General features: G+C 38.9%; 2 protein-coding genes across 2 annotated transcripts in view; one reads left to right on the forward strand and one right to left on the reverse strand.

The window, feature by feature from the left end:
• Positions 1-15,176, reverse strand: part of LOC134678803 (transcription factor E2F2) — a 33,424-nt gene extending 18,248 nt beyond the window's left edge. The window contains exons 1-4 of the mRNA XM_063537501.1: positions 14,744-15,176; positions 14,170-14,375; positions 1,864-2,027; positions 1,568-1,764 (exon numbers count right to left, since the gene is read on the reverse strand). Of these exons, the coding sequence (XP_063393571.1) occupies positions 1,568-1,764; positions 1,864-2,027; positions 14,170-14,373 (565 nt within the window). The 5' untranslated portion in view covers positions 14,374-14,375; positions 14,744-15,176. The remainder of the gene's footprint in view (positions 1-1,567; positions 1,765-1,863; positions 2,028-14,169; positions 14,376-14,743) is intronic.
• LOC134678818 (protein archease-like) overlaps positions 1-20,154 on the forward strand; it is a 233,500-nt gene that overhangs the window by 186,269 nt on the left and 27,077 nt on the right. The gene's annotated exons all lie outside the window — the stretch shown is intronic.

The following is a 20,154-nucleotide window of genomic DNA, read 5'->3' on the forward strand; positions in this document are numbered from 1 at the left end:
AATTTCGTGACAACTGTCGTGTTTCTTTCTTGTGACAATTGTCATTAGCTTCGCAAAATAAGTACTTATTAACTGGCGATATAGTAGTTTTTTTTAATTAACATGATGGTGGCAAACAAGCACACCGCCCGTCTGATGGTAAGCGGTTACCGTAGCCTATGGAGGCCTGTGACGTCAGTAACAGTGATGTCGACAATTGTCGCCCCCGTCACGGTGGTGAAATAGGGGCCAGAAGACACCTATTTACGGTTTACCTAATAAAATAAATATCAGGCGCAACTGTCATTGTATAGAGATTAGAGCTCATGATCAATTTACTCCTCTCTAAAATGTATTATAATAAAACAACATAATATTCGAATTTAAACTGTTGTGAGCATACTAACATTTCGCGCGAGTGACTAAAAACAAGTGAGTCTAAATCGTAAAATTATACATCATAATCATAATATCTCAGGAACTAACTCCGAACGCTTGTTCAACACGTTTCTACCCAACAACGGAACCCAGGCTGCTGGTTTGACAGACAGCCTTAACCAGAAGTAATTAGCAAATGCGTGTAACAGCCGCCTTGAAATTTCACGAACTTGATTAAAACTGAACCTTACAAAAATAGCATTAACTTCCCAACAATAATAATAAATAAAAACAATCGATTTCACAACACAGTTTGAAATACATGACATGTTAAAAATAGGAGCTGTGATGTACACCCTTTCAAACAAAAAGGGTTTTTTGAAAGGAAATCCTTAAATCATTTATAACAGTTTTTTAACCTCGTAAGACTCGGGGTAATTTTTGGAGTCTCATGGAACTTTGTTTTATTTCTATAAGAGTTTAAAACTCGATCATAATTTGTCCTTGCACTAATATGTACTTACATGGGGAATTACGAGAAAGAGTTGAATAAAGTCAACAATTTGGTGGCAAATTTAATTGACCTAGCTAAGTCATCTAATCTGTACTCAAATCTGAAAATGTTTCCTGGCAAATGCGCTTTTGCCATACAAAATTGCTGGGCAAAATAACGTTACTTATCGACATAAAGTAGTTATTGGGTGCCTAACCAAGGTGACAATCGCAAGCGATTCGACAAGGAAACGCTTTGTGTCTCTCTTACATATTAGTGCGATAGAGAGACATAATATAGCGTTTCGTTGTCGTAGCGCAAACGATGGGCATCTTGGCTAGGTCCTCTGATATGTCTTGTATCGATGAATTCACTCGGCGTACCTACCAAGTGCAAGAACGCCAAATGGGCTCAGTAACAGCATTCAGTTAAAAACATTCAATATTATTAAGGGGATAGATCGGTCGCTTGTTAGCAATATTTGAACCACAATAAAAACACATACGGAGTGGAATCACGTAATTCAACAAACGGTGTATTTCTTTATATCATTTAACATTGTGTAGATTTATTTAAATATAACTCAAAAGTGAAGTTTCAAATATTACTTCGACAAAACCCGTTTTCACTTGTTACTGCTTGCAATAGCCTCTCGTAAATTAGTTTACTTTCGATGTATCCCCTTGAGAGTTAATTGTGAATGAAAATATAACTCACCACACTTCCATTGAATATTATTTTTTGATCGCTTCTCTAAAATTCCTATACCCTCTAAAACATTCGTGATGTCGTATATGCGGCGTTTTTGAACCGAGAGGTGCTCCGCGGCTATATTCAAGTCGAGGACACCGTTTGGGGAAGACTTCAGCAAAGCAACAAATTTTTTTGTAAGTAATCCTAATGATGTGTCGAACCTGAAAACATTTATTCCCCAGTGATGAATAGATTCAACACGGTGAACGACGTTACACTATCTAAACGATCATTCTTATATGTTACATATTGAATCATACCTTGATCTTTCGCTGTACTTTTTCATAGAACTGGACGGTCGGCTGTACGGTGTGAGAACTTTCACTCGTTTTTGCTTCGGCGTTTTGAAATCTGCCTTCATAGGTACTACATGGCCTTGGCTACCGGAACTACTCTCACTCAAATTCAGTCTTCTTTTCACCGCCTGCGCAAAATATACAATTGTTGTTATCGCATTTGAGATACACTGACCTGTGTGCCCTTTGATGGTCACGTTGATCCATTTAACAAATAATTAACATTTCCTATCGGGAAAAAAGTTACATTTATGGCTATACAATGGCGTTAGAATATAAAGTAATGTATTAAAATAATTATGCTAATAGATTATTTCATCAAGTGGAATGTGTACTTCAAGATTCCATCAGTGAAACTTAAAGCAAGGATGTAATTTTATATTCTAAGTGTAAGAGAAGCATACATTTATATTACAGTTTACTAGCTTCTGCTCGCGACTTCGCTTGCGTGGGATAATGATGACGATTGGTAAAACCTTTCCTAATATGTCCTTCCTCGGGCCTCAAACTCTCGCCATAACAATATTCGCAGTTTAAGCAGGTAACAACAGACAGACAGAGTAACTTTTCCATTTATAATATTAGTAGGGATTTATATATTGAACTTCAAAACAGCTTTTTATTACGGTATGGTATGGGTTCTTTCATTGACTACCTATATATCACCAGGTTTCGGCGTACATGGGATAGGATGGGATGTCTAATCTAATGACAATCAATGGAACTGTAATGAATTATCCCAGTATAAAGCCAGATAGATTGGGCAACCGAATGTTAGGAATTATAGGAAAATTACATTCAACTGGTAGTTGGTAACATAAAAGTAATGGCGAGCGAAAGGAAGTGTGCCTATTCGTTAAGACATTCAAACAAAATGTATACAGTCTGACAACATTAGATTCAAATAATGAGAATATGGAGATCATAGGTAATCTTGAAAAGACACTCTTTCTTAACCACAAACAAATATTTCACGGCATTAATTTATTGACTCATAACTCTGAGAAGTAAATACTGTTTAAAATGTATATCCGACGCAGAATACCCATCCACCTAAGGGAAACATAACATGTTACTTAATTTGGCAGGTAAAACAAAACTTTTTAACCGATTAACATTGCGTATAATTATTGGAGGAATTAGTATCGTATAGTCACCTGCAATAATACAACGAAGGCCGCATACATAACTGACACGATCTTCATTTTAGAGCCATAAGAGCGTGTCATATATTTTTGCAACCTTCGAGGAGTAACATATTATTGCAGGTGACTGTACGCACAGTCAGCAGCAGAAGTTGCTAAGCGGGCGAGGTGCTCAAAATTACCTTGACACGTTCTTATTCTCTTAACAATAAAGTCGCGTCAAGATCAAGAAGAGCTTAGCAACTTCTGCCGCTGACTGTACGTACTCGCGCTGTCCATAAACACATTATCATTAAACACGATATACTTAATACGTAAGTTTAAATACATAGTTGTATTGTGATGCAATGAGTACAAGTCGTGTATAACAAATTATGATTAAATCACAATTACTATAAAAACGGAAGCGTCCCTAAGCGCCACTTGCACCATTCCATCAACCCGGGGTTAACCGCTTAAACCTGGAGTTGCCATGGTTACCAGTACAATTTGACACTGGGTTAACGGTTTAACCACTTAACCCCGGGATAGTGGAATGGTACAAGTGGGCTTAATAGAGCTAAATATGTTGTATGATTATACATTTAGGTAAATAATTTACGTAATTCTTACTGTAACCGCGAAAACTGTCATTTTTTAACACTTCCGCAAATCCATTTTAATTCACTGTAGGTTAATGCTTAACTTGATTATCTGATCACTTAGAAAAGGAACACACAGGGCATTGTCAGTGAAATCGGTGAACAACAAATGCAACTCGTGGGCCACGCGGGCGCGGGCCGGAGCCGGGCCGGGCAAGTGGGGAGGACCCCGGTGCCAACAATGCGGTACATAAATTACATTCCACACAAAAGGTACCGAGCTCTCGGAAGGGACTTCGACCAAAGGAATGGCATCTTTTGGTCTTAAAATCAGTATTATTATTAACAGATAGCTATTGTCAATTGACTGGTTCGTAAGTTCCTTTTGCGCATGTGTGGAGCGCGTAATCAGAGCAGATGTGCTTCCGCGCTACACCCCTCTCGATGTTCGGTTTATTTTATTAGCATAATCTAATGAGCATTCTAAATTAAATTTAATTAATTTAAAAAATATAATATGTTTTTAGGGGTTATGATTAAGACCTACGAGTATATACCGGGTGTGGCCTGTAATATATGAGCAAAAATTTAAACTGTAGGCTGTACTCCCCATACTGACCAACATTTGTTCAGCGACTTTTAAAAATAACATGTGGTTTGATTTTAAATACACTTTAAGGTTTGTTCTAAGCAGTGGCGTAACTAGGGGGGTTTGGAGGGGGCAAGTGCCCCGGGCGCCGTCCAAGGGAAGGGCGCCAAAATGGGCAAAAGACTACCTCTCTTTTCTGTAATCTGGCCCACAGCTCAGAAAAGCAAAGAGAAAGCCGATCTTTTAGGCACTCTTTTTTGCCTCGAACTCGACCTTAAAAGACCTACCGTCGTCTTTACCTACCGCCCACCATCCCGCAGTGCGAATACTCTATGCCAGAAACTTCTATCAAGCAGAGGGATATTCGGTAGGAGTTGCTATGCTTTCATTTTATAAGGTGAGCGGGCCGAGTGCTTCAGAGAGTTCAGAGCTGTGTTCCGTGTTAGCGCGTCTTTTCCCTCAGGGGTCTCCTGTCGGGAAGTTACCATCTTATGGACAGTCCAAGAGACTACCTATGCAAATGGATCGCTAGCCCTTTGGCGCATATATATGAGCCGTAGTAGACGGAACCTACTCCCATAGCTGCTGCTGCATATCTGTGACATGTTGTCTATCGGACGATAGTAGGTACGGGGATTCCTATATAGGCTGGTTAAAAATAACTACATTCCCGTTGCCAGGGAGGTTTTGGAATTATACTGAGCAACTTTTACTACGGGACCAACCCCGAAATCTCAAAAAAAAAAGTTTGCCCTCCCATAGAAAATGGACCAACCAAAATGTATGAACCAGCCAAATTATTTTTTCGCGACTGAGGGGTTGGTCCCATAGTAAAAGTTGCTCATTATAATCCCAAAACCTCCCTGGCAATGGGAATGCAGTTATTTTTTAGCCACCCTGTATACAGAATGTTCTCTACCGCTCGTAGGTAGGTACAATGAGCTGTTGTCTGAAGAATTGTTTGACATGCTGCCTAGTTGCCAACGGTGACAGCTTGCCATCACTGCACCGCTCGCCGTATTAGGATAGGCAGAGTGTTTATCCTCACACCCTAGAACCTAAATGGTCGCGTACTGTGCGGTTCAAGAGGAATTCCTTCCAAAGCGGTCGGGAGGAAATTTGTCGAAAAAAGGTAGCTCATTCCACAATAAGTTGATTTAAGTTCCTTTTTCTCGAGAGGCTACAGTATGGAGATCTCCAAAAAAGTGCATAAGTTTTAAAATGATCGACAACGCGCATGTAACTCTTTTGGAGTGTAGACGTCCATATGATGCGGTGACCACTTACCATCAGGTGGGTCGTAAACATGTTACCCACCGATGTCACAGAATAAATAATAGTACTAGGTACAGACACTCTAACAAAACGCGTCTGTCACGATCAGCGCAGATATGGCCGCTAGGTGGCGACAGCGCCACGCGCGGCTTATGGCAAACCCCATATACACTGTGTATTGTCTAAATTAAAAGTAAACTTTAATAAAAAAAAGTAACCCTTTTGTAGTTCATTTCGTTTGTGTGGGGGGGGGCGCAAATTTGGTGCCTGTCCCTGGCGCCATATCCTCTAGCTACGCCACTGGTTCTAAGACGCAATGTATTGCGAATTTTGTTGTGTTTAAGGCGTGACAAGCAACGTCAATCACAATGAAATGGCATGGCGATGGCGTCCATTGAAGATAATATTTATTTTGTATGAAAAATAGGGAGTCTAAATATTTCACAATTTTTAAAAGTTATTGAACAAAAGTGTCACCGTTTGAGGAGTGCAATCTGTGTTTTAATTATTTGCTCGTGTTACAAGGGCGCACCCGGTATAGAAGTCAGTCTGTAGAAAATTTGATAAATTTAGACCACCCGAGTCAGTGCTAATAGGTATTTCAGGAGGGCAGGAGAACAAGAGATCTTGAATATTTTTTATAACAACATAATATTTTCAGAATGAACGATCTTGAAAGTAAAAATATCCACTCCTTTCGAACAGTAGGGTGGCCAAGGTGGCCAATAGGTTACTTTACGTTCATGTCATCTCATGAATTCTATTCGCCTATAATTATAATTCATTTTAGTATAAGGTGGCTAATTATTAAAGGGTGACCAGTTATTGAAACAGTATAATTTTCAGTTACAGTAGACTAAAATACTATTCTGTAAGTGTACCCGTAGTATAAATTTTATTCGATAGCGTGACGAGGGCTCGCGTTTGCGTTGTCTATTTTTACGAGGGATTTCTTGAAAACTCTAAATCCCATACAAAATGAAACTAAACGTAATCGCGTACTTTATGTCACGGTATCGAATGAAATTTATTTAGGGGTAATGAAAACATACTATCGGCGCGATTCGGGTAATGAATTAGATATTCACTAGATATGAAATAGTAAAGATATGTGACGTTCCACGGCAAAAGGTACCTTATGGCGACTGGCGCTTACGCTATTATTAACGCCGCTCCAATATTCAGCCGGGGCAGGGGCAAGTGTACCTTTTGTCGTGGAACGTCACATATCTTTACTATTTAATATCTAGTGAATCTCTAATTCATTTTCCGAATCGCGCCGCATGTGGGATGTCAGGCTTTGTGCGCTTTACACAAGTACCCGTACCATGACTCACTGATATTGTAAAAACGGACATAAAAGCCAACGTTTACATCTTACGTCTCGCTCGCACTAATATGCGAGTACAAACGAGATGCATAGAAAGTAAGTTACGTTCTCGCTAGCGTTTATAAATGTCAGTGCCAAACTGGTGGTAGTCACATGTTCGTGTTTGGACCCGTGTAACTTGTGAAATGTTTTAAGACTTGACTACAGACCACCTCTACTAGGTATAGTTAGTTTTTTTTAGCATTAGAAAGAACTTGGAAGAAGATAATATAGACGGAGCACATAAGCCAATCGAGGTCACCACACAATGCTCTCCCGTAGAAATTTAGTACCTATGGCAGAGCGACCGCTTATTTCAGGTGAGCCAATTAGGACCCCTACTCGAGTATTTTAAAAATATGTATTTATAATTATTAAGCTTAGGGGTGTTCTTGGGTTATTTATATAAAATAGCGTAGAATACACTCAATTGTGCTGCTGGATTCGTTGCATTTTACAGGTAAAATTGTATAACGTATGTGTGGTGACTTCGTGCTCTTGGTAAACGCTCACACAATGCGGAGTCTGTGTAGTCTGTGGTTTTAACTAGCGCTATCATCACAGAATAAATAATACTACTGCCGTACAGAAAGGAAACTTCCTACAAAACCGAGGTTCGACAGCGGTTCAGGGTTGAATCGTGATGTCTCTTTATAATATATGGCACTATCCCTTTCGGCTATGTAGAGTTGTCAAAATTCAAGTCGTTATCTTATCTGTGGTCGTGGACGCAAAGGGAGGTCAAGTTGAGTCAACCCTAATAATTGCTCGGAGCAATGCTGAGCCGAGCGGAGCCGAGTTTGGCCGAAGTCATCGTATTAATCATTTACCAATAAAGGTACAGGTCTACCCCCACGTTTTTGAAAAATAAAAGGTAAAAAGAAAGTAATTTATTGGAGACATTTTTTTTGTTATTTTCGAGTCATTGTGGTAAATTTCTGTTGACATTTAAGTACGACAGGTAAATAGACTGATAATGGTACATTAACCAAGTGCAGCCGTATTAGGTGCATTTTTAAAATGATTGAGAAAAATCATAGGTAAATAGAGGTTTGCACGACGGATCTAAAATGGATCCGGATCATGATCCGGAATACTTCATATATTTCGAATCCGGATTGCAAACCGTACATAGATCGATAAAACCAGTGTTGCCAACTCGGATTTTGAATAAATGCTAGATTATGCCAAATATTTTTGAAGTATGCTAAAAAAATGCTAAAGTGTCACTTGAAATTAGACACTTAAAACACATACATTATTCAAATTTGCCGCCTTTTTCTTCTGACAAGATCTGCTTGACCAACTTTAAATAGACCGTCGACGTCCAGCCGTCCACAAAAGTCAAAATTCATATGAAAATATGAACCACATAATAAGGCGATGGCGCATATTGTTGCTGCCAAGTTGGTGCAAACTTGGCTTACGACTAAATTATGCTAAAAAATATGCCAGATGCTAAAAGGTAAATTTTGGTGCCAAAGCGAGTGAATATATGCCAGATCTGGCATCATTTATGCCGAGTTGGCAACACTGGATAAAACTCATCATACACAATACACATGGTTAACGGCTCCACTATAGATAGATGTACAAACACATTGTATGTAGATTATAGATCTATATATCAAAGACATATGTAACTTCGTATAAGATGAATAAAGTCTGAAAAAAACGTGCCTCGGAAATCAAGAAAATGTCATTCTCGGAGAGATGGCGCACACACCTTTGGCCTATGCTCGGCTAGATGGCGTGATGACACCGTTTCATATTTAGCAATTTTAACATATACGTATTAGCAAAAAGAATAGATAGTATAGAGGGGTCCTGTCATTGTCAATTTTGTAGTCACGGTACATTTACTGCCATCTATCGACACACGATTAAAACTTAAAATAAAATTGAAAATGTATAAAATAATCAAAATATGTTTACGGATAAATGATTCTTAATTTTTATTGTTCCATACTGACCCATATTCTTTCACTGATATGTGTTAAAATTGTTAAATACCAAACGGTGTCGTTACCGCCATCTAGCCGAGAATAGGCCAAAGGTAATGGCACCATCTATTCGAGAATGACTTTTTCTTGGCCGTCCAAGGCACGTTTTTTTCTTAGACTTTATTTATCTTATACGGAGTTATATATATATCTCTGGTATTAGTGAATGAAAATGGGCCAAAATGATATAAAAATGATACAATCATTTATCCATATATATATACATTTTTTTTGATAATTTTATACGTGTTTATTTTGAGTTTTAGTCGTGTGTCGATAGAAGGCAGTAAATTTACAGTAACTACAAAATTTACTATGACAGGACCCCTCTATACTATCTACTCTCTTTGTATATATAAACGGGCAACTACGAAACCGTACACTAAGAATGACCCGACATGCTCTTTGCAACTTTTTCAACTAAGTATATATTTTTACCCTTAGTTGGTGGTACCTACTAAGTAAAAAGCCCCCTCCAGGCTATGTCGATTTCGCTGTCTGCGAAAATCGACTCCACACTCGCGTTCGCGGTTTCGCCCGCGATTCACGCGCATAGTCTGGAGGGGGCTTAAGGAGTCCTCACGTACTTACGTGTATTTTTCTACAGTGAACAAAATTAAGAAAAATTTCTAACACGTGAGATAGATACTTTTCCTGGGTTTCGTTAAACATAAATTTTCACTCCGCACTTCAAAATAACGAATCTATTTTACGATGGACCGGTCGGATGGAAAATTTTGGGGGTCCAAAAGTAGCCGAAAACACTTCGCGTGATTTGTGCACAACCCAACCCCTTAACGATATTAGCCCAATGAATAATACAAGTTTGAAACCTCGAGCACAGTGGAAAAACTAACAGTGGACCGACCCTTTTGATGTTTGCGTAAATGCCGACACTGCACAAGAACCGCTAGCCCTGTAATTAGTACCGAGCTACTAACAATGGCGACGTATGCAGCTTGGGGGTCATCCATTCATTACGTCACACGTTTAGGGGATGGGAGGGGTCAAGAAAATGTGACATGTTGTGACATGGGGGAGGGGGGGAGTCACAAACATTGTGACGTCATTTTAACTTCATCACTATTCATCATAACCGAAAATTAATTTATATTTTTTTATTCGCTGTACATTTAAATAATGAGGTTTTGGAAGTAGGCAATTTTCGTTCCTATTTGCTTTTTGTGTTATGAAATTACTAATATTTCTTTTGACAATTTTTTTTTTATTAAAAAAAAAGCAGAGTTAGTATTGCCGATTTCGGTGAAAACAAAATTGCCTAAAATATGACGTCACACCAGGTGGGGAGGGATTTGCAAAATGTAACCAATTGTGACAAAGAGGGGGGGAGGGGTCAAAAAACCCAGATTCGTGTGACGTAATTAATGGATGATCCCTTGGGTGTGAGCGTATAACTTTTGTCTCAGGCGATACCTTTTGGCACGATCGTTTCTAATGTAAAACACAGCTGATTTGGCTCGGTAGCCACGAGATTGTACCGTGCCTACCCCCCAACTGAGGGAGGGGAAGGGTCCGCTCCCCAAGTCCAATCTATGCTATATTTCTTCCTGCTCTTAGCAACTAGAGTACTTTATATATCATTATTGTAATCACCCAAATGTAAAAGAAACTACATTTTCGCGTTTTATTAGTTTTTTATCAAAGTAAGTTGCGTTCGGCGCTCGAGGTCTCAAACCCGGATTATTCATATTATTATACATATTATACATATTCAGCCAATATCATAAACAAGTCTGCAATAAAATCAAAACTACCGTATTTACCGTACCGTACCGTACTTTCAGACGGTAAAGTTACTGGACTATATTACCATGGATGTCGATTGTAGAAGACGAGAAGGGAAATTAAAAAAAAACTAACTGGAATGTTTTGCACACTAGGCTTGTGCGTGAGCCTGCACAGCCGGATCACCTCGCCGGATTGCGGTCAGGTTACATTGGTGAAATGTACCCTTAATGTACCTTATGTTAGTTATGTACCACGTCGGAAATCGAACTTACCTAAGTAGTTTAGCAGGTACATACGAATATATATGGTTGAAAGGGGTCCGGCTGGGGAGCAAAATCTGTAGCCTGGATGATATGACATATTAATATGTCAATTTTAAAAATAAACTAGCGACCCGCCCCTTCTTCGCACTGATTAAAAAAATATTCACCTATACCTTCCTCGAGTGATACCAACCACTCTATTGATACCTAGGTGAAAACCGCATGAAAATCCGTTCAGTAGTTTTTGAGTTTATCGCGAACAAACATACAAACACACAAACAAACAGACGCGGCGGGGGTCTTAATTTTTACAAGCTTTTATTTAGTTTCACCTGACCGTTGTCTGTCTGTCTGTCTGTCTGTGTGTAATCAAATCTTGCAAGTTAAATTTGATCCACTTCCCGGTTTCCGATTGAGCTGAAATTTTGCATGCATGTATAAATCGCATGACAATGCAATATTATGGCACCATCGAGCTGATCTGATGATGGAGACAGGAGTTGGCCATAGGAACTCTGTGATGAAACAACGCAGCCTAATTGTGTTAGGGTTTTTAGAATGGTCTCGATGAGTATTAGTTGTCTGTCGTAAGAAAAGTACAGTCAGCGATAAAAGCTTGTACCAAAAATGAAATTTTTGCCAAAAACTTATATAAAGTGTAATAGTGAAATAAGTGGTAAATAAATTTGTAGGGGTGTCACTGATATAAAAATATTTAATATTTATTTTTAATGATTTTGTTTTACATTTTTATCCAGCTTTACGATTATAATAACTTGATTGTAGATCACTTAGATAACACTATCCTTTCAGCACAGAAAAGAATTCTATTCTATTCTATTCAAATGTTCCACCCTATATGTTTTTTGTTACTTTTGTACGAGTATGGCATAAGGCCTTCCATCCCCTTATCACCAACCTACAAAATGTAGTTTTACATGTATGGATCATAAAATCGACTCTCATTTCAACTACAAATCGACCTGATGTCCAGTACAGTAGAGGAGACAAATATTATAGAGGTCCTCAGATAATATACTTAATAACGTGACTCTACTGCTTTCCACTCAAAATATTACCTACATTGATTAATGCTAACAGCCTCCTAGACTAGTCGGTAGTGACCCTGCCTACGAAGCAGGAGGCCCTAGATTCGAATCCTGGTGTGAGCATTTCTTTGGGTGTTTATCAAATATTTGTTCCCGAACTATGGAAGTTTATATGTATTTAAGTAGTACCTTTTCATATATCTATACTATACATTTTAACCATTTATAATTGTCAAGAAAGCTAAGAAGCTCTACAGCACTGTTTAACAGTATTAATGTGTTTTTAAATTGAGAATAGATTACTTAAATTCAATTTTAACACTTAATACTGCATATCCAGCTTCCTATAGTATACATAGAGCAGCAAATATTATTTGCCATGTTTACAAATAAACACTAATGATCCTATAAATATTAAAGTTATGATTGTCATAATGTATATTTATGATATTGCCATTTACTCTTTTTTATCTCATTTTATCTCAACTCAACTATTAAACTTTTTATCTCAACTATTAGAACATAAATTTAACTTGTTTCCATGGGTACTGGTGCACTAATCCATTCTGCAGAGTTTACAGTAAGTCATATTATGTATAGTAGTAGTAGAAGTCATGGTGTCACTTTCAGTATGCTATGCTAGATGACTTTAATAGTTCTGTGAATTCATTTTTTGTTCATCTGAATCATGGTAACATAACTTTTATAACTTGAAAAAATATGAATGTGCCCTTACTAGATAATGGTCAGTAAACCAGAATGTAGTAAAAAAAAATCAATGTATTGAACCAAATATCAATGATTTCTTTGAAACCACTAGTTTTCACTGAACATAAATGTGGGTTGTCCTACCCATATTATTTGGCTGTCTAATACAGACAAAACAACGTGGCAAAAGTATCTGCCACCCTGGAAAACTTTTCCAAACAGTGATAAATCTCTACAGTTCTAGTTCTAAAGTATTGGTTCTAGTCTACGTTATCTACTTATAGACATATATTTTTGTTAACTGTTGTTGTTGAATATTAGATACTTTTGAGACCTAATCTGTATGTTACTTTTGATGCTGATAGTACAGTACTGGTACTCACATTGTTAATAAACTAATCCAAGTTAATAAAATAACTACAAGTTAACATAATACCAGTATTCCTATACCCTTCTAGTACTTATAGGTTTGGTTACTTTCATCAATCTATTGATTTAACTCTGCATATTCCGGTAGCATAAACATGCTAGTAGATTACACATACACACACATAAACATATTGTAGGATATAGGTTTACCTGTTTTATGCCAATTAGTACAGCTTTTATGTCTACCTTTCTCCAATTCTCCCTCAATTGATCAAAGGTTGTCTGGAAGAGATCCCTGAAAGGGGTAAGATCACCTTTGTCCTAATAATGTGTGTTTTCCTGTTTTATGTTTCTTTTTGTACAATAAAGTATTTTATTACTACTACTACTAGATTAGTTACTAATATTAGTAGTTAGTGTTTAAAAAAATAACTTCAGGAAATATTAGGTATAGCTGATTGATATACTCATGAAACACTAAGCAAATTTAATTACAACTTAATTACAACAATTTAATTTTTTTTCTCATTTGTTGTTCTCAACAGAAGATCAGCGCTGGAAGTCACCAGCAACATGCTTAGAGGAGGCCATTTCATGACACTTTATTCTCACAATGTTCTATGTATGTCTAGTGACTGTTTGTGTGTTTAAAAATATGTCTATGTCTATTTCTAATTAATTATCCACACCAGGTAGTACCCGAAATGATATAGCCAAATCGAGAAATCACACTCTTAATTTATATATAAAGGAAGTATTTGTTTTGCTTGTAATTTCACCCGATTAGGCAAATTATACATTTAGCATTTATGAAAAATCTGCTTTTCTTCATTTACCCAACTGACAACAACATACAATTTCAACTATTGTGTCAGATTATAAAACTTATATTATTTGTTACAAATGTAATTAAAGAGTAAATCTGCGAAGTTAAATCGATTTAAACAGTCTTTGTCGTACCAATTTGTTTTGTTGCTAAAAATCAATATTGGTTCATGTAACCAAATCCCAAGCAAATTGTCACTTATCCTCCTCTAAGAGATTATTGTTTAAATATAAATGTTTTTATACAATAATGATCATTGTAATAAACTGGGTGTAATTTACCCAACGTAAAATTCACTGTCATTGTGCTTAAGAAAGTTTACAAGGTAATAAAAAGGTGCTTACTTCAGATGTCTTTGGTGGTGCAGAAGGTGCCTCCCTCCTGATCTGATGTTGTGGCGTGGCGCCATAGCCGTGATCAAGCAGATGGTAACTGATGGGCTGGCCTGGGCTGTCATCCAAAAGCGTAGTTTGCGACGGAGACGCCCCAACGCGTACCACCACCTCGCCCTCACCCTCCGCCGACCCTCGCTTCACCCCCCTCGGCATCGCTATTTAAAAGGAATAAAAGGAAATAGAATAACATACAAAGTCATAGCCTACTTTTTGATGAACGGTGTTGTAATCGTGACAATTTGATTAGAGTAGAGGTTAGAGGCGCCTTGCGCGCGGAAATAACTGACAAGAACCTCCGAAACTGAGTGGGTCGATATCAAATAAATTAGCTTTATGTAACAGATATAAAACTTTTATATTATGGAATGTTTAGGTTGCCTACGTCACTTAATAAAACATTTTTTTCCGTAAAATGTCGACATCCTTAGGTACGGTAATACATTTGCAAAACCGCTTTATACTAGCGGTATACTCATTAAGTTATATTACAAAACTAAAACCTTTACAAAAGCATTATACTTACGAAAGGTGTAAGCGAACGATATCTTAAGTTATAACCATAAAACGACATGAATGTTTTCGACGCAACGCTACATTATCGAATACTCAAAATAAAATGTCCGCCGCTTTGTTAGTCTCGAACGAACTCGTGGACATTAAGACGCCAGATAAATTTCAGTTAGACGCACAGTTCACAAAGTACACATTGTTTTAACTATTCTTTGGACCTTTGACTTCGTAATAAAAACATGAAATTACTCCAAATGCACATTTTACTTAAATAATTGTAGGAGCGTTAAAGTATCGACAGAAAGCTTTTCTGAACATCTGGCTAGCTAGTGTGGCTACTGGCTAGCAAGCGACGTAGCCGAGTGGCGCGAAGTACGCGCGCAGGCGCGTAGCAGCTAAGCAACCCCTAACCTGCCCCTAACGGACGCGCTCTATCCGCTCCAAACGAAATTCCACCCCTCCGTCGACGCCGTTTGAAGCCATAAATAAAAAATACAGTCAACGATTTTTTACATCCCTTGAGCGAATGTAGCTAAATTCTCTCGTTGGATTTCTAAAACCACGATAATTATGTAATTTCATAATTTAAGTTTTCGCAAAAATTTGACTCATAGGTTCTAATTACTGGGACTACTACTAGAGGATATACTAAACGAAGTCCTTTTAATGATTAAATTCCTTCTGGTACTTATACGGGTATGTATTATAATAGCAATATATTGTATAGAACAGTGATGCTTATATTATATTTTATGGTCTCCTACATAAAATGACCTAGATACCTAAAAACTGACGAAAATAGGGATAAAATAGGTAGGTTACCTATAATAATAGGTGGTTAGGCCAATTCGGCCTAATCACTTTATAGTGTTACCTACGTCATAGTTGTATTCAGCCTTCGTAGGGTTCCCGTTCCGCACCTACCCGAAGAGTAAACATGGGTGCCTCTGTCCGTCTGTCTGTCACCAAGGCAGTATCATATCTCATGAACCGTGATAGTTGAAATTTTCACAGATGATGTATTTCTTTGCCGTTTTTGTGTAATGGCACTAGGGAATGCAATACCGGGATACCAGGATCCCGAAATACCGGGATCCCGCATGCAATTTGCGGGATTAATCCCGCTCGTAAATTAAGCGGGATTAATCCCGCTCGTAAATTAAGCGGGATCCCGCGGGATTTGCGGGATCGAAGAGCGACGTGGTTCTTACGTGTTACTACAAGGAGCACAGGCTCGGGCACGTGCCTACCGGCGAAAATTCTTCACGGAGCCTAAATGCATCTACGGAGGAAAGGGGTAATGACACGGAAGAGCATTTTACCCGAATTTGTCTATTTATTTCATCACACTTGCTCGTAAAAGGTGTTATTTTACGTAGGCGACGCGGTCCGTAAATCTTAATTTTGTACCCAGGGAATTTTGTTATGTAGGTACGTCCGAAATTAGGCAGATTTTTTATTGTTTTCCCTCTTTTTTTTCACAGGTGTGATAAAAAACATTGTGTGTGCCACGAGTGGTACAGGACTTACGAAATCGCGTTAATTAAGCCTTTACACACGTTCATAAATTCTTGATTACTGTCATCATTATACCGTATTCTTTTAATACAAAATATACTATTTCTAATTTTAGTTTACTTTTTGTTGTCAACCTTCATATTTAGTACTAATTCGTAAAATTGTATAATAACTTGCGGGATCCCGCAAATACCGGGATCCCGCGGGACTTAAAATGGCAATCCCGCGGAATACCGGGATTGAGTTCCTCATGCGGGATTGCATTCCCTAAATGGCACGGAAGCGGAACCCTTCGTGTGCGAGTCCGACTCGCACTTAGCCGGTTTTTTAGATATCCCTATACGTACTGCTGTCCGTGTCGGATGGGTTGTACTGTAGAAAGAGTACACAAATATAAAAATTCTAGTCACTCTATTTTCTTTATAGGTACCTACTTTTTACATTTCTAGTCGGTAACTGAGGGCCTACCGCGAACCACGTTCGACGTGCTGCCTCTCTGTCGCACTTAAGTAAGTACTTCGTAAGTACATAACATAAGTGTGACACGGACGCAACTCGTCGAACGTGGTTCGCGGTAGGCCCTCTGAGGGCCTACCGCGAACCACGTTCGACGTGTTGACTCTCTGTCGCACTTATAAATTCGTACGTTAGCGTGACAGGGAGGCAAAACGTCGAAAGTGGTTCGCGGTAGGCTCTCTGGTAACGAAAACGAATGTCGTTTTATAAAATGAGATTGTAAAGCCCCCTCCAGACTATGCGCGTGAATCGCGGGCGAAGCCGCGAACGTGAGTGTGGAGGCGATTTCGCTGTCTGCGAAAATCGACGCCACACTCACGTTCGCGGCTTCGCGCCGCGATTCGCGCACGAGTGTGGAGGAGACTTAACGCGTAACTTCGACCCATCAAAAATATAAATGTGAAATGAGGAGCCAAGTTCATTATTAAGAACAATATGCGTCGTTGTTGAAAAAATAATTGAGATCTGTATGGGTGTTAAGTTCTAGTTCGCTTGGGATTTTGGATGTAATTAAAGTTCAGGATGGGACTTGGCTAGTTTTTACGTAAGTACACGTTACACAATATATAATATTTGATTAGAAAACTAAAATTTATGTTTGTATTACAAATTCGATAGATTAACGTGTAAGTAAAAAAACCGGCCAAGTGCGAGTCGGGCTCGTGCATGAAGGGTTCCGTACCATTACGCAATAAACGGCAAAAAAACACGTTTGTTGTAGGTATCCTGGGCTCCACTTCAATATTTATTTTATTTTGTTTTTTGTATTTGTTCATTGTTATAGCAGCAACAAATATAAGGTTAATATCCAGAGAGGAAAATGAGGACTATAAGGTACTACGTTTGGATGAAAGGGCGTCAATGAAGGAGACGGGGTCCTCCACATTCATTTTAAGAATATTCGACAAAAAGTGTAAAAAACTAAAAATCATGGGAGATTTATACCTACTTGTAGCAAAATTTAAAAAAATGTATGGCTGTTTTGTTGCATACAACTACCTACAATAGGTATGATTTGAACGTAGCTAGGTAGCTACCTCTATGTATATAATTATGTATTAATGGCTCTAAGTTCTGAAATGTTGGATTGCATATTTGAACTCGAGGGCACGGTCAGTGGCCAGTTTGCCGCCCTAGGCCCTAGGCCCCAGGCCCTGCAGCCGCCCCTTTCTCAGCACCCATAATATTGACTAAATTTTGAGTTATTTCTTGTATCAACGAATTTTTTGTCACAATTTGCCGCCCCTAAATATCTTATCGCCCTCGGCCCGAGACTACTGGGACTTAGGGCAAATCTGCTACTGGCACGGTAATACTAAGAGTGGGCGGAGGGTTACGGGTTCGGCAGCTTGCAGGAACCCTCGACCGCTTGTGTACGCTTTGCTCTTTGGTTTCGTTTCTCGCTGACCTCGATGCTCCTCCACAGGCGCTCGCTCGACCTAACCGTTTAGTTAATGACTCTTCGTAAGCATTAACATTTCCAGTACCAGGCGCCCTATTTCCCGATGTTTATTTTAGATTAGACCACAGCTTCGGCTTACTGGGAACCTTCGGCAACCAGTCCAGTCGATCGAGATATTAAATCTATATCAGGAGTCAGAGGGCCTACCGCAAACCACGTTCGACGTGTTGCCTCTCTGTCGCACTTGTAAATTCGTAAGTAAGTGTGACAGGGAGGCAACACGTCGAACGTGGTTTGCGGTAAGCCCTCAGGACACTTTCTACTAGAAGAGACAGCAGCCGCCTTAGCCGCAAATAGCAGAAAAAATTCGGCGAAAGGAAAAATCTAATATACAGCCTGCCAAAAAACAGTAGAAATTAAAAAGTGGCAACACTGTAGGGTCGTCCTTTTCTCTTATATACATTGATTTGAAAGGGACAACACTACAGTGTTGCCACTTTTTTTTTCAACTATTTTTTTGCCAGGCTGTACCCGCCAAGGGCCCAACCTTTTCTGTTCTCTTTCACGACGCAGCAACTAGTATCATTTCTCTCACCTCGCTCTTTTAAAATGCCGTTTGTCAAAAAAGGACAACCATACTGTTGACAAGGTGGACTTCAAATCAAGTGTTGCCTTTCTTGATGCGCCCAGGCTGTGTATGTGTGCGTAATAGCGTGTATGTGTGCTCTTTTAGGGATGTCAAAAGTCGATTTTAATCATGTTATATATCGATAAACGCTACACAGCGGAACGAAATAGCGATTAAGTGAAGCTTCAATATCTTCGTTAAACATAAACATAATTGAAATGCTAATGGATAATGAATATATTATAATATAATAATATAATTCAATTATTGCGGAACACCTATTTTAGGAGGTATTTATGTATTTTAATTAAATATCTGAACTTTCCCTTGGTTCCCTGCTGGGGCGTGACTATAAAATTGTGATCTGATAACCACAATAAAGAATAAAAGCGTTTTTGGTAGTGTCCGACCGAAGGTTCGGTTTCGTTTTCGGCCAGTTTCGGCCAAAAAATCATGTTTCGGCCGTAGTTTCGGTTTCGGCCAAAATACGGCCGAACCTTTCGGCCGGGCCGAAACTTACGAAATGGTACTTCGGACAAAGAGCAAAAGTTGGGGAATAAGTAGGACAACAATATTAATATCTAGGTACATATACTGATTCATGTATAGGTGGTATAGGTACATAATTTAATTGGTTTATTATAAAACACAATTCCACTAGTGAGGGCGCCACTGGACGGTCGACTCAGTCTTAAGAGGCTGTCAATACCTATAACGTGCACGCTGTCTAATTGTATCGGAGTGAATGAGATAGCACTGTCGCACGTAGCCGTTGGCCGAGTATCCGCTCGGCCCGAGTCGAACGATGTCTTTTTCGCTCTTATTCAATCACTTGTTCAGTCATTTTCTTATCTACCTCTAATGACAAATTTTAAGCGAGGCTAAAGGTTACGCTCAACTAGTGCTGCAAAGCATATTTTGCGAGGTCAGACAGCTGACTATTGATTAAAACGAAGAAAAAAACCCTTAAAAGTGCCCCCAGTACAGTTTTTCATACGAATGCTCAACCTTAGCCTCACTTTTTACCTCAATTTACCATTGGTTTGTGTTCCACATATCCTCTACTTCAGCTTAGCCTTTGGCCTCGCTGCGCCATGCTCAGCCTGCGGTCTCGCTTTTTAATACAATGGACATTGGTTGGAGTCTGTGCTCAACTACTTATTTTGAAGCCTGAAGCACGGCTTTGACTTCGCATGAAAGTTTGCCTCACTGGGGCACTTCGGACTTTTAGGCCCAGGTGAAGATCGGTACCCGGCCTTGCGATATTATTAACAAAAAATTTCGCGCTCGCTGCGCTCGCGTTTTTGGTTGACCCTGTATCTACATGTTAGCTTGACTGGTGAATGAATAGAGTTACACC

The sequence above is a fragment of the Cydia fagiglandana genome, chromosome Z, assembly GCF_963556715.1.
Source record: "Cydia fagiglandana chromosome Z, ilCydFagi1.1, whole genome shotgun sequence".
In the NCBI taxonomy this organism is placed as follows: domain Eukaryota; kingdom Metazoa; phylum Arthropoda; class Insecta; order Lepidoptera; family Tortricidae; genus Cydia; species Cydia fagiglandana.